At 44.6% G+C, this 15,869-nt stretch overlaps 1 protein-coding gene across 4 annotated transcripts in view; it reads right to left on the reverse strand.

The window, feature by feature from the left end:
- The window catches only part of Chinmo (Chronologically inappropriate morphogenesis), a 69,904-nt gene that overhangs the window by 16,488 nt on the left and 37,547 nt on the right, over window positions 1–15,869 (reverse strand). For all 4 annotated transcript variants that reach the window (XM_076809381.1, XM_076809382.1, XM_076809383.1 and 1 more), the window contains 4 exons: window positions 12,942–13,162; window positions 10,653–11,032; window positions 10,078–10,325; window positions 9,626–9,907 (listed from right to left, as the gene is read on the reverse strand). In XM_076809381.1, coding sequence (XP_076665496.1) covers window positions 9,626–9,907; window positions 10,078–10,325; window positions 10,653–11,032; window positions 12,942–13,162 — 1,131 coding nt within the window. The remainder of the gene's footprint in view (window positions 1–9,625; window positions 9,908–10,077; window positions 10,326–10,652; window positions 11,033–12,941; window positions 13,163–15,869) is intronic.

Consider the following 15,869-nt stretch of genomic DNA (forward strand, 5'->3'; position numbering starts at 1 on the left):
TAAGGCGCGCAGAGGGTCGCTAAAGCGCTCCGAAGTTTTATCGCGAACAAAATTGCACTGCTCGTGGTATTAGCTTAGGCACTTTAGGACCTCGGAAGGTTTTGAAAGGAGCACTGATTGTGTTACTGAAAATCAGCATAGGTATATTCAGGCCTAATATGAAGACTGTGCTATTTTATTTCGTAATCAACCGAGTTTTGTTTTTTCAGAGAAGAAATAAGTTTCAGGAGGAAAATAAACTGGTTCTTATATTAGGAACCCATTTTTTATCTGTGTATTCGTATAATTTTACCTCTTATTTTGTTATGAAGGAACCAAATCTTTTTTAAAGAATACATATCTCACTTTTAAAACGTATAGCGAATTTTAATACACGTGTTCTTAGACGAGGGTTATTATTTTCTTAAGGATGTATCGGACGTACAATTATTAGGCAAAAGTATATGAAATTTGAAATACTTAAATGTCTACGTCTTATGCATAGTAAATCTAGATGTAAGGAACTCGAACGACAGTTGGAGTCTTATTTTTACTCCAGGAAAGGTATTTTTCACTTTACAAATGCTTTTTCAAGTATTATTTGGTAAACATTTGCCAGTGAAAATGCCCTGAATTCACAGTTTTCTCAAGTTATAATTTATTTCTTCAAAATGGTGTAGTGAAAACAATTGAAACTAGGCAGTTTATTTCATCTATCCATATACTAAATGTACAAAAAAAATTGAAAGCATTGGTTCCATTTCTTCAATATATTGTCAGCTGTTTTATCTGTCAAGATCGTCTCTTTCCATAAGAGTACGTTTAAAAGCAGTGAAAATAAAAATGAAACTGATGAACCAGCAAAAAAACAAAAAATTATTCAGCAGTGTGGAGTTTTAAAACTGAAATATCTGAACCTTTAATTTTTGCTCTCCACCTTTGCGCCAATTTTCTTATGTAACAAAAGAAGTACAGAACTTAGCGGTATTCTGGTTCATGAAATCCAAGCTACACACGAACAAAGTAAAACGCCGTTTTATTTTTCTGTTTCAGAATACCTGGCAGGTAAACACCGTGCACACCAGCGGACGACGAGTTTTTCGCGGCGTGGGGCATAACTCCTATATTTATTATTAAAACTGAACAAAAAAAAAACTGCAACTTCTTCAAGGATGCATAAAAACATGGTCGAAATTCCAGATGAATCGAAATGCTAGGTTCTTAAGAAAAAAATCCTAAATTTTGCTATGTTTTTAGCCCACAAAACAATATTCCCCCCTTAAGAAACGAGTCCCACGTAAGGCGAGTTTACCCTCCTTGCGCCAATTAATTAGGGAGCTTCCATCGAAGTGCCCATGCACACAATCAAGTCCACGCTCTCGATAGAAACGTGGTATGAACGAGCAAGCGTGCGCTCGGCCAGATATCCATCGTTTACCATTATCGTGGGCCATGCTACAGGCCCTCTGACGGTGTTATCAGGAAATATTTCGTGACCCGAATTCGCCGCTGCACGAGACCCACTCTCCATCCTATCAGGCGGTCTAACGGTTAACAGCGGGACAGTGTGTGAGTGAGGGCCGGCTGCGTAATACCTTGCTTGCGTGCGTAGAGACAATACGTGCAGCGCAGCCACGCGTGCGAATAAAAAAATACGAGTAATCCACGGGCCGACCCGATCATCGCACAGTTGTAGGTAAACGAAAGATTATGCGCTATCGCTCGGCCAGTCGAATGATTAGGAACCTCTCCCACCCCCACCCTCCTGCTGTCTATATTCACCTCCCGCGATAGATATACCTGCAATCATTGCAATCTGCGCGGCTCCGATAATACACGTGGCATATCTGCACAATATCGGCTGATTCATTCGTTGATTTCTGTATTGTAGGTACCGAGGTTAATGCTTCGCGCGAGATTGACCGGTGCATTCTTAAACAGCTTTATCGTGCACTGACGTCAATTTTTTCATTCAGCATGCCACCAGGTTGCTTAATATACGGTTGCTGGTTCCACGGCAAGTTTATCACTGTTAACGGATCCGCGAATTAATTTCTTAAGGTCCCCTGTGCAGTAAGAACTCATCGAGCGACACTGTCCCTGGATCGATCCGCTTCAATGTTTCAGCGATGCTTTCCTATTTCCCCCGATTACTCTCGAAAGAGAAACTAACGATTTCCTACAGCGTACGAAGCAATTCGATTACTTCAGAGTATAAGTCGAGTAGACGCGCCTCTAATTCGGGTTACTGCGATTCTACTACCGCGTTCTGTCGATCAATACGAGTCCTAGGGATGGCTGTCATGTCGGATTTCGGCCCCACTTCCGACAAAGTCAATGCGTTCGCTCGTGTATGACTCCGCTCACAATTTCGTACGGATTCCATCGGCTGTGTATTAAAAATAAAAGAGCAACGACTGGCGATAACTACGGCTGACCAACAAAATTCCTGAAAGCTAACGGGATAGAGCTCTGTATTACTTCGTACTGCGCGATGCTCCCGAATGAGCTGAGGAACTGAATCGAAGCGGAAAGTATCACGAATCCGTGAAAGATCCAGCGGTTTCGGGAAGCGATGAAAGTAGGCGCGGGTCAAACAAATCCTTCCCCGTCCGACGATAATTTGCAGCGCGGCAACGAGAGCCGACCGACACTTTTCTAACAGTTTCTAAAACACACCGGAGCCGCTTTGGCCGTGACACACATAGAGAAACCAGCCTTTCGCATCCTCTCTTGAAAAAACATCAAACGGCCTATACCCATAACTCATCCAGAACCTCTTGTGTCTTATCTCCAAACGGGGGGAACCTGATATTTTCTCGCACCTTTCCAAAAATCGTCGCCGCTCCGAAAGCGCGTGATTATCGGCCGCGTCTTAATTCCCTCTCGATTTAGGACACACGAATCTCGATATCAATCCCTCTAGATCACCGTTAGCAGCTAAGAGATTCTATTTTACCCGGTTGCCCAACAAACAGGCGAGCAACTCTGCTCCGCGCAGGTCGCTCAGATGGAAGCCACTTCCCACTAGAGTTTTACGACTCGAAGGGCCTGACATTCACCTGTTGCAGCTAATATGCCTTGGGAATATAGCAACGCTGGCGTGATTTACAGTGGATCGGGCAAACGTGGGATCCAGTCTCTAACATGGGTAAACCAAAGAGGACATTTAATGTGAACACTTCGTGTTCGCAGAGTATCTATCTGATTTACGCGAGGTATTGGAGCTTCCCGAGTATTGAGTGTCCCAGAATAGGGGAGACTTATTCCAGTAGGTGCGCTAAGAATAACGCACGGCGTAGGAGTAATTAACGTTCGCTTTTTGTTTGTCGAGTCTGAGCAAGGGACTACGCAATTCCGTGGAGAGTATACAGCGCTGAAAGGGAGAAGTTCGAGGCTCGCTAGTCGGGATGTCATGTGCCAGGCAAGGACTCCGCGCTGGCACTGCATTGTGCAATGATTCCTAGCGGCGGAAGGTTAAGCCCGGTCTCGAGGCTCGCGAGTTGCGAGAACCGAGAGGAACTAATCGCTTCTAAGAACCCGTGGCCTAAATCGACTCGCGTTAGGTATTCTTGAACCTTCCTGATTCGCACGTGATCAAGCATCGAGCTGCCTAAACGGCGAGCAACCTCCAACGTTGAGGGAACCGCGACTGTAACAGGGATTCGATGAATACCAACGACGCGCGAGGTAGCGAGCACAATAATATAGACTTTTCGTTAAATCGGCGCGAAAGATCGTTCGTTTGATCGAACGAGGTTCAAAGTAAAAATGATATCACACGTTTCTGTAATTTCTAGGAGCATTCGTCAAATTGAGGGGTAAAGGAAATATAAGCATTTTCTTTCAAAAATCGATTCAATCGATTTAAATATAACTTTAGCTGCAAGGCTAAATAAATTACTAATTAGTAAGAAATATTTTCCTAGAAATTATCACTGAAGTGGTAGCAATAATATTAACGTTATATTTTCGCTTTTATACTGCGAGTGCCATTTAGCTGCTCAAGATCGTTCTTTATTCTCGTGCTTATCGACAAAACAGCAATAAATACTGAGGTCGTACGATATACCATTTGAGATATCGGATCCGCGGCAGCAAATATATCTCTGACGTATCATGATTTCTATTTGGTAGGGACTTTTCTATTACTGGAGTAATAATTTCACGAATAAAGAGGTCTCGTGCTTTGACGGATGAAAAATGATGCAAACTTTGGGAATTTTTTAAAACAAAAGCATTAAATATATATGGTTTTATTTATGAATCTTTAGAGCATATGGCAAAAAAGGTGTATGAAAAAATAATGGTTATATACCAATATCAATTTTTGCATTAGATATACAGCATTCATTGTACCACTGTAGAAATTAGAGCTCCCAACGGACACTATCAGAACTCGTGACAGGATCGTCCGAAATAAAAAAACCTAAATATATCCTTAAAATATACGCGAATGGTTATCGCCTTATGCACAAAGAGTAATTTTGGATCATCTATTTTTTTTTATGGACAGATGTATGCGTAGAACAACATGCTTCTTTGCAACATTGTGTTTAAACATGTGCTAAAAATCGTCGGACTGTTTGTTCGCAACGAAGACGGATAAGGCGATAGCCGTTCACATATATTTTAAGAATATTTTTAGTTTTTTCATTTCAGACGATCCTGTCACGAGTTCCGATGGCGCCCATTAAGAGCTCTAATTTCGACAGTGGTACAATGAATGCTTTCTATCTAATGCAAAAATTGATAAAATTCAGACAATCCTTTTTTTGTTTGTTCTTCAAATACGTAGTAATAAAATCCGAGAAGCTTTTTTACTCTATGTTGTTCAGATTCTTTTTTTTTTAATTCATGAAAATCACGTATTTGTCAAGCGTTTTGGCCGGAGGGTACGCTTAAACTAGTGGAAGAAGTTAATTTCTACCAAGACGCCAAAAAAAGTCCACTGCGCCAAGAAACTACGGCTCCCTACATGATGGCACACCAAAGGCTCGCATTAAACAGAGCAATTTGATTGTATTCTTGCGGCAACTACGACGCAGAACAGTTTCATCGAGTCGCGTCCACGATAATTGCCGAAACTCTCTGGACGTTGGGCACGAAGCGCTCGCAGCACGAAAGTGTACCGACAAAAGAGGCGTTTTCGTGGCCCATCGTCCAACATTCTCGGAACACGAAAGGCGACCGGTTCGATGCCGACATGCAGACGTCGCGGCGATCCCGCATACGGAATTAATAGTCGGAAACGACGAATTAATGTTTAAGCGAGCCACGCGAAGTCAGCGTACCCAGAAGTAGCCGGCGTCGCGGCGCGTGCACGCCTCGTATCAAACTTTTACCAGGCACGTGCGCGAAATTGCACTGTCTCCCCGAAGCCTTGGCAGGACGAAGGGACCTGCGAGGAAAAAGGAGTCACGCGCTGCACCGCCGCGCGATTGCAGCTCCGGGGCCATTTCCATCTATAATTCAATACCATGGCGTGTCGAATATGCTGAGACAAGAGGCACCGCTGACGATTCGCCCGCGACGTCGGTAGGAAGTCTCTCGCAAGACACTTTGACACGTCAAACAAGCTCGTTGCATTTGGCTGCTTTCTAACTCCGCGATGCACAGTGGTCGGAATACGGGTAATAGGAGACATTCGTGTATAAATTTTAAACTATAAAAGATTTCGGAATGAAATTCGCGCCAAAAAACAGAAAAAAATTATCCCTTTCTGATGATGTATAATTTAATATATTTTACGTTTACTTATTTTTCAATTTTTTAACTTATTTGTGATTAAAAAAAAATTAATTCTGTTTATTTGGTACCTTATTTAATGCTCTTTAAGTGAGTTGAATCGCATGTTGGGGAAGGTATTCGTTTCCGAATTATAAGGAAGAGTCAAATAGTATTATTAGAAATTGTGACGAAATCTACAGTTTAGTTAAACATTATTATTCATTTATTATTAATTTATTTGACGGACGTTTTGCATGTCGGCCCGATATATACATAAATATTTATATTTTTTATAAATATATATATATTTAATAAAATAATAATACGATGGATTCGAACGTATATACGTAAAATGACGTAACACTGACAGTTTTAAATATTAATAATTTGAAGAGTGGGCTGAAGGGGAAAATGATTTTTGCACGATTATGTAAAAGGTGTGCTGAAAATATTCCAATTGGTTAGAACGTGGAACTCGATGGAACTTGAAAGATTATTCCTTGTCAATTGTAATGAACTTTGACAATTTTCTGTATTTCATTGAGCATTACTTCTTTAATACATTACGAACAATAATTTTTAGTCAACGGTGTTAATTCTTAACGCAAAAGAATGCTCTTCATTCTAGAAAAAAACGGAGAGGAAATATTAAACAGGGTCGTCATGGCGTCTCTACCAAGAAAGCAGTTTTGTCTGGTGAAAAATGCTATCTCTAAAATGTCCAACTTTAAGTGTTCGTCCCAATAACAATTTTTATTAAATTTTATAAATATTTTCAGTTTCAGGACTGTTGGACATTTAGGCAGTAGTATACACTCAGTAGATTTCGATAGAAAGTTCATTTTTGGGCCGAATGTCACCTGCTACCCCTAGACCACTGTGCGATGTGGCCGCGCTTCCACGTCGACGCGCGAAATGGCACAGAAGTAGTATAATAAATGAAAGCGATTAAAAAGCGATGGATGAGCAGTGTCTATGCCGACCTATCGGAGGTTCGAAATTAGATGGTCAGTGGCTCGAGAAAGCCGAGGCTGAAAGAAGGACGCTCGGAGAAAGTCGCTGCGTTTCTTAGAAGAAAGAAGAGAAGCCTGACGTAACCCGGGTCCACCGTGTTTCGGAAACCGTGCAATTATCGTTACAGTTATTCGGGACCGCGCAGTAAAGCCGCGTAGCCACGCGGATGTGGAGGTTCGACTGGTTCGTTAGCCAGTTATTTCATCACGAGAGAATCTGTTCCCCGGCGCCCAGGACGCAGCGAACCGTTGGAAGGATACGAGCGGCGTGATCGGCCGGCGGCCTCTAACAAAAACCTAACTCCTAACGACAAAATCAAAGCTAGCATAACTGTACTTTAATAGAATATCCCAACAGCCTCGGAAGCGGCTCCAGGCTTGTGACAATTCGTCCAAGCCGGCCGTCTGTGCGCTTACGAAACACGCGCCGGCGAAAAAGGCCTCTCCCCCTGTTTCGCCTCCCCCCTTGGATTTCCTTGGTGTCTTTTCCTCTTCCGTGGACACACGGCCCGACCCATCTCCCCCGCGGCACCTCCTTTTCCCGTGTCGCGGCCTGCTCGAGCACGGTTAATGTCAATAACCGTGCTGCATTAGTTGCCGGTTCGCTTCTTTCTTTATGCCGCCGCGGCTGGCCGCTCATCTAGGCACCGATTAAAAATGGTTAGAGCGTGATATCCGCGACGATGTATCGTACGTGTGATGCTTGGGCCTCCGGGCCGGTGTGTTGGTGGCTCGCCACCCTACGGGGGCCGTTTTACGTGATGGCGTCGCGGCGTCACGCCCGGTGATTTGCTCGCCGGAGCAAAAGATGTTCCCAGTGGCTGCACCGTCGCCTGCATCCTCTTTGTACACTTTGTTCACACCGTGAAGGCGAGGCGTGTCGTAAGGTATAACAACGTGTCCCCAGCCCAGGTGGGTGTCCGCCGGGGGCTGGCCGTAAATCCTTGCCTAACGGCGTCGTTGCCCGGTTTCCGCGCGTTAGAGCGCCGGCCAAGCGAGGATCGCTCCACGACGTGGTAAAAAAGAAACCACACTGGCCACGAAATTTCGAGGACGACCGTCCCCACGAGGCCGGCGCTCGATCTGAGCGAGGTTCTTTAAACGTTGCTAGGTGGATGGCGGGTCAATTTTGACCCACCCTACGTAGGTAAGTATTCAACTGTGTGGTAGGTACTTGTCGTTAGTATCAGTTCTTGAAGGGAATCTGTTGTTCAAGGGTTGAGAGCGACTCGGCAGCTGGACTTTAGTCTCCGCAGGGGGTGGAAAGTTGGGATGGAGATGCGAGGGTCAATGAAGCTCGAGGTGATGAAAGTGTGTGAAGAACTGGGGCTCGAATTTTGCTTCGGTTATTCGACAAAGTGAAACTCGGTGGAGGGAAGTTTAATGATTAGACTTTGAATTGAAGTCCTTCGTATCCTGCCTGTCCTTCGAGATATCTTTCAAGTTTCGTGGGCTGGTAAATCTAGGGTCCGATCTACGTTAAATGGTAATTTATGAATATTATATTTTTTATAAAACAAAAGGCTGTTGTTTTATAAAAAATATAATATGCATAAATATTCTGTTGTTCGGAATGTACCTACGGAAATTTTCACTCGCTGTCAAAGATTGTATTTTAAAATAATTATTTCTAATTAAATCAAATAGCATTTTTGTCCAGAGCCGCAGAAGAGCTAGATCCGGCCCTGATTTACTGTCTCGGAGTCTGTGTAGGTTTTGTAAGGTGCTTTAATCAAAGTTTTTACGAAGGGACTGTACTACGAGTTTGTGAGAAATTGTTTTTTCAGACCTGTTTCAGCCTTCGCGCCACTGATACTTCTAATAAAAACAAACTCTAGCTCAAGAATGTTTCGAGCCTGATTTTTTTTTCCACCTTACTGCTCCGAATCGCTATCCCACACACTTCGTGAACGACGAAGAGAGTGGCGCGGCTAGAAGGGGACCACGACGAGAGACACGGGTTGCAACATCCAGAAAGCTCCACGTGCAGCCGATGATGCAACGATTAGCCATGCATTTTGTAACATTAGATCTAAAAGGCCTTGCCTTCTGGCGACGCACTGGCCCAGATAATACGCTGGCACAATTTCGGCTCCGTTAACCGACAGAATTACCGTGGCCGATAATTACACGTAATCGTGAAATCACACCTTTGAAATCGGATTACGTCACATTTTAAGACCGATATTAAGGCAAAACCACAGAAAAACATTAAAATGTTTACCAGCGAGCACCGCCATTTTTAAAGCACATGTATATTTCATACCAACTTCTTTTCAATCTCTATGATAATAATAAACATTGTGTAAAAAGATACATCTGGGTTTGCTTTCATTTTTTTCAAAAATTCCAAAAATTTGTGTTGATAGTTCAAACACTACTAAATATGTGTGCAAAATTCCTGCCCTGTAGGTGCGATAGGTTTTCCAGAATTAATTTCCAAATATCACCTTTAAAAAGGAGTGTCTAGACTAGAATACCCCCTTAAACCTGATGATACTTTAAATGTTAATTTTCAATAGTGAGCATATATTCTACATTTTTCAAACTTTATCTCGGAATTTCTGCGACTTCATTTAACAAATATTTTTTAAAAAACAGCTGATTGAAAATTGACTGATTGAAAAATTCGGGGCAAACATTGTTTCCCTTTGACTTTGAAATTCTCTCAACTTCCACTGAATATACAACCGCGTAAATTAAGAGCCTATTAACATTTAGTCTACGAGCTTCCTCCTCAGTTCCATGAGCAGACAGAATTCTAATTTATCATGACCTCATAGTCAATTCCATTAGAAGTGAACGCAATTCTTTCCGCAGGTTCCTTAATCCCAGCTTTGTCTCGACGACAACTCATGCTTGATCGCTACATTATAAAAGTACCATAGAATAATTTCACTCACCATCGGGAGTGGTGACGGTGCCAGCCTTGTTGATCTTCGTGTTCCACATAGCGGGGGTGGTGGGCGCAGGACTCAGATCGGGTGTCGGCGGATGAGCGGGTGGTAAAGGTACCAAAGCAGAGCCCATTTGCGCGGCATGCTGCAGGTGGTCCGAATTCGCGCCATAGTGCCCACTGTCGAAACCCCTTCCACCAGGATAAACCTCCCCCGCCAATCGTTCCGCCAGTTTGTCTGCCCTCTCCCGATCGGTCAGCGCCACCGGTTCTTGCTTTATTCGAAGATCTACGCAAGGACGAAAATGGCAAGCTTGAGTCAACGCGTAGTTACCTTTCTCTCACAACTATCGTCCACCCTCGATCACCCCCCAAAACTGTGTCCTATAGTATCACGAATATTCTTCGCTCTCAACAAAATCGAAGACAGTAGCATGCAATCATCACTCGGGATAGTACCTTCGGCCACGCTTTCCTTGAGATCGCAATTGCTACGCTCCTCGGACCTCGCTCGTTCCAATTCCTGTTCCAATTCCGTCGGCGTGTGAGGCGCGGTGTGGGGATGCGCGGGCGTCTCTGAGGGATGGGTGAACGGCTGATAGAAGTGGTTCTCCAGCAGAAGCGGATGTGGCGCGGATGCGGGCCGGAAGGCAGTGCCGTCGCGTAGCACGCTCGCCCTTCCTAGGGTATCAACGTCGCTGGGCGATCTAAAAATATCCAAGCCCGAAGAGAGGCGCGTGATACCAGAAGGCATATGTACTTGGAAAATAATTCCAAACAGACAGTCGAGCACGACCGAACCGGGATCTTCGTTCCACAATGAAAACGTCGCATCGTTCACGGAGTAGGTACGCGTGGGACGCGAATGAAATGACATCCCCGCAGCGAGCACGCCGGTTTCTTAAACGCATTAGCACATTTAATTGGAACGCAGTGGAATGTCAGCCGCGATTCGGTCGGCATTAGAAGGTAGGAAGGTCGTGGTTACGTTTGAAAAGTTCACGCGGGCCGTTCGTGACGGTAAAAGGGCTTACCTCATCAGCCTCTTCGGCGGGCTTTCGTAATAGTGAGAGGTAGAGTAGAGGCTGGGCACGGTGTAGGCAGGGGCGGGCGATGGCGCCGGTGTGGGGGTCCTCTTCATGGTGTTCCTCACCATGGTTGCTTCACCCGCTTCGCTCAAGTCGCTCACCTCGCCGAGACCGCCGCCACCGATACCACCGACCCCGCTGCCACCGACGCTGCCGCTTGCGCTACCCCCGGCGTTACCGCTCGCGCTACCACTGACGCCTCCGCTGCTCTCGCCACCGCCACTGCCACTACCACCGCCACCCCCTGCGTCCGTTGACGAGTTGTTCTCCGCGGCGTGCCTCTGCGCCACTGCCAGCTTCTCGTGCTCGATGGACAGGCCCTTTACCTGCGATTGCACCGAGCAGATGATTCAGTTGTTGCACCGAATGGAAGGACGATTTTCTGCGAGGTTCACCGCTCGAGACTCGACTGACTACGGGAGGATTAAGCTACTCTGCGCGACCGACTATCCGCACTACGAGCTTCGTTCACGCGGCGCGGGCCATCCTTGGCTTACAGATGCCGAGAGCTATCGTTAAGGCCGTCGCGCATTTTGCCGAAACGCGGGAGAAATTAATAATAATTGATTAATTGTCGCTGCGCTTCGGTTATCCATTGTTTACGAACTTCGCTAAATCGCGCGAAGGTCTTAAAGGGTTATCCTATTGTGACAGAGAAAAATAGAAGGCTTTTTCGGACACAGATTGTGAGGAAAGTAAAAATTCAATCAATTTGCGGTTTGGCGCTTATTTGAGCACATTACAGGGTAATAAAATCCATTGCAAAAACTTTCAAAAGTTGAATATATTAACCGTGGGACGACTGCGCGGAAGTTACAGCTTTTCGCGAACAGCCAAACGGTGTACGCGATTTCTCGGGTTCTAATGGTGCGATTGCAATACAAATTTCCACAGATATTCGTCATAACAGTCGTTAGGTATTGACCGTCGCTTTTTGGAATATCAGCTTTTTATTGTAAATTGTAAACTAATTAGTAAAAACTTTTCTGCAGAAAGTCAGCGAGCAGAAATTGGGACATTCACCTTAGTCGTCTCACGGTTAATATATTCAACTTTCTAATGTTTTTGCAATGGGTTTTACTGCTTTATAATATGCTCAAATAAAGTGCTAAATCGCAAATTGACTGAATTTTTACTTTCTTCGCAATCTGTGTCAGAAAGAAAACCTTTAATTTTTCCTGTCACAGTAGAATAACCCCTTAAGATAACGTGGCGTTTGTGGAATAACATGCCATAGACCGGGTGGCGTTAATACAATACCATTTTTAAATTCTTAAGGGGACCTACCGGTCTAGAGCCCCCCAAAATAGGTGATATTTAGGAATTAATTAAAGGAAAACTACTATATATAATTTAATGGGACTTTTTGCATTGTATCAAGGATGTCTTAAGCTACAGGAAGATATTTTTTGTTTTATAATTAATCTTTGCAGACGGCACTGGGGAGTCGTTAAAGTCAAGGCGTCAAAAAGTTCATCCAAATCGGTGGGACCTGTATCTCCAAAAGTTATTATCCGATTCGACTGAAATTTTTTTTATTTTGAAGAATATACTTCTGGCTAGGGGGGAAACCAGAAAAAATGCAAAAATGACATTTTTTGAGAAAATAACGACACTTGAAGTTTGAAATCACATTTTCCTATAGTTTTCATCCTTTCAACGCCTTCGAAAATTATAAATTTTAAATTTTTTGTATTTTTTCTGGTATCCCCCCTGGCCAGAAGTATATTCTTCAAAATAAAAAAAGTTCCAGTCGAATTGGATAATAACTTTTGGAGATACAGGTACCACCGTTTTGACAACACTGTTTCAGGAAATCCTTTTAAACACGTATTCCTAAACGGCTGAACATTCGAAAAATGAAAAAAAAATCGACTTTTAGACCGGAACCTCCCCTCAAGAATGCACCGGAGCATTTCTCGATATACGATATTCCCCGTTATCGTGCTTCGCGTGGCGCTGGCTAAGGTACGTGCGAGGAACAGCGCTGCAGCATTGCGCCAGACATTTTATCTGCCGCTGCAAGACGTTGAACGCCGGAGAAGCGTGCTGTAACGCAATCCACCGCGGTTCACGACTCGCTTGCGCGTTTAAAACAGGAACTCCTGACCATTAATCGCGGCCAAAAATAAAAGAAGGTGTTCACCGAGGAATGTAAAGTACGCGGGCGCCCGAACACGTGTGTGACTGCCGCCGCGCGGGGCAATTATTTGGGGGAAGAAATGTATCGCATACTTGGAGGCATTCGGCCGCTTTGAGGAAGGAGCTGAGGGATTCCTGGGACACGTGTACCTCCCCACGGTACATGAATTCGAGCAGGGACGCCATGTTGTGGGCACTCGTCCCGTCGAGAATAACGATCAGTCCCGCGGGAGAAGGTGGCATCCCTTCGAACAGCTCTTGGAAGTGCTTGCTGCATGCTGCGAGTATCAACCTATGCGCCTTGAACGTTACTCCTGAAACACACGCAAGAAACAGAGGTTCGTTAGCCGGGTTAGGTCTGGGTTAGCTCGTGGATTTGTAGAATATCGCTCGGGGAGAGTTGGCTGATTCTAACTGTAACACCCATGAACGACACATCAGTCAAAGCTTATCTCGCCGCGGTTCTACGCCGAGGTTCACTCGATATCGCACTGTGCATGGCGCTCGTTGTTCTTCGAACCCGGCCACGATGCGTTGATACTTCCTTCCGAGTATGAAATACACACGCGCGCGACGAGGATTAATATGAAATGTACCGATTATTTGGAGCGACCTGGGAAATTAAGGGCTGAAGGGTTGCTCGCAGAAAGAGACAGCTTCCTTTTTAACGAGATTGGAGCACCCGTTTTTCCACGGAACATTCCACTTTCGGGTACAAGCACGTTCCAATTCGGTGGACTCTTTTTTTTTCTCACGGCTTTCATCGTCCCCGGAGACCGCGGGAATTTTGGCGTGCAAAGGAAGTGGTGACCGTCGAACCCTTTTTTTTTCCACTCGTCCTCTATTTCCCTCTCGGAGGGAGCATAAAGAACCCGAGGCATGCCAGCTTGACGTCGATGTCCTTTCTTGCAGCCCGCTGGGTATCTAGGTCATCTTCGGACACGGTCTTCCGTAATTTACAATTCACGCGGGCAAGTGTAACGTGCGCGTAATACGATATAGTGAGCGTCTAACGTATATGGCACCGTATAGGTTGTAGAACAAATCCGTGAGGAAAATATTTCCGACGTCGTGCCCCTTTGAACATTAGTTTCGAGCAGAGCGATCGCAATTGATAGTAGGTACCTACACTAAATAAAAAAATTAAAATCCCACCGTTTTTTGGTCAATATTCTGCGAGTTAGAACTTCTTATTCAACCCCCCGTGCTGAATTCCCGAAATCCAAGCTGATTATAAAAATTTAAAAGGAAGCTGCACCTTTGTTCCCAAATTAATTAACATGTTAGCAGATTGAGGAAAATAAACAGCGCACCTTCTAGCAAGGATATCGTTTGTAGGTCTATGCAAGGAATTAAAAGGACGTGGCGTAATAAACGAAAGGAAGCACGTACCGCTTCTGACGCACGGTCTATCGTGTTACCGCTCCCGCCCGGCACACCTGACGAGCTCCACAGAAACCTCGTCACTGGTTCAGCTACACTTGAATTGAGGAAGATGCGAGGAGACGCAATAACACGATATCCTCCGAATAACGAAATCAAGCAGCAGAAAAAAAAGAAGACATGCGAGAAGCGCCCTGGCCAGGTGGCACAAACCACCTGCCCTTCGGAATGGCTCGTTTAACTAAAGCGTGTCGGGTTCTCCGAGTATCCTTGATATTAGGAAGATCCATTGACGGAAGGCAACCCTTTCGAAAGTCAACGCGTACAAAATAGGGATTAATCATCTTCGCTCGCTACCGATCTAATTAATATTCAATCAATTGTGCACGGAGCATTTTGAAGGACGTTCTTAAAAACATCTTCAACTTCGTACGAAGGGACACTTTGATAGCCGCCTCGGTTGGACGTGCTTAGTTCGCTAGAGAAAATGCACCAGCGAGATTTGGAAAGGAAAAGGTCGGCCCAGTGATAGCGGTCCGTGCAGAAACGTGTAAAAGGGCACGAGCATTTGCAGCATGCCGAATATAGGACCGCGCGTATCGTTACAGGTATCCGAGAGCCAAATATACATCCTAGTGTGCAGGGGCCAACGACCGAGTCGCGTGTGCGTGTGGGGGCGTTTTGCGTACCGCGTTCGTGGCTTATGCCATCGTTTATGCCAACGGCTCGCAGCCAGGACCCGGAAACGCGCGTGGCATTCCCGCATCCTTTGTGCGGCTCGGCGCAGCGAGCACAATACACGACCGTATCTCAGCTTAATCATCTGTCCAAGGACACGTGGGTACTTTCTGTACCGCGCGACGATATAATTAATTTGGCAGCTTGTAACCAATTTTTATACACAGAGAATGGCACTATTGATGAAAGTGGGTTGTAATGCAACGTTTCTCAATTAAATATCAAGAGTCTTTCTTCTTGTACACGAAGGGTTCGAAATTCATAAATAAAATAAGACACTTAGGAATTTTATTATAAAATAACTCCTCGCGGAATCCCAGTTGCCTGGTATTTACTCGAGAAATTCACTAGGATGCTCTCGATATTTCGATAGCAACAGCATTTCTTAGGTTACGTTTTACCAGGAGGACAAATATCCTTTTGAGGAGCAACAGCAATTACAAATTTACTATCAGCAATCTCTTGTATTGGAGAAATAATAGTAGAATGAATTTGAGGAGGATTCTCAATCGATAACGCCACTTTAAATCGATTTTATTCATTCCACTTTATTCTCCCACTAATTGTCTTAATCTTAGTCGTTATTCAATTATTTTTTTTACACCTCGAAGGTTCAAATAATCCATCGAATTTCCTCTAGGGGACACGAAGATACGCGTTGCAAAAGTATCGGGAGTACGGTTGCGTAACCACTGGTCCCTGTAACGTGTTTGTGGCGTGCAATTGAGCCGTCATGTGATCAAATCGGGCGGCCGCGGGAGTAAGTCTCGAATTGAATGAGCCAGTAAACAGATAATGTTAGGATCCTTCGCATTGTTTATATGCCGCTATTTCGCGGCGCTATCGTTCAAGCTACTTACATTATCGCGCGACATTTTTATAATGTTTTTAATCGTTCTT

This window comes from Andrena cerasifolii, chromosome 3 (genome assembly GCF_050908995.1).
Source record: "Andrena cerasifolii isolate SP2316 chromosome 3, iyAndCera1_principal, whole genome shotgun sequence".
NCBI classification, from domain to species: Eukaryota; Metazoa; Arthropoda; class Insecta; order Hymenoptera; family Andrenidae; genus Andrena; species Andrena cerasifolii.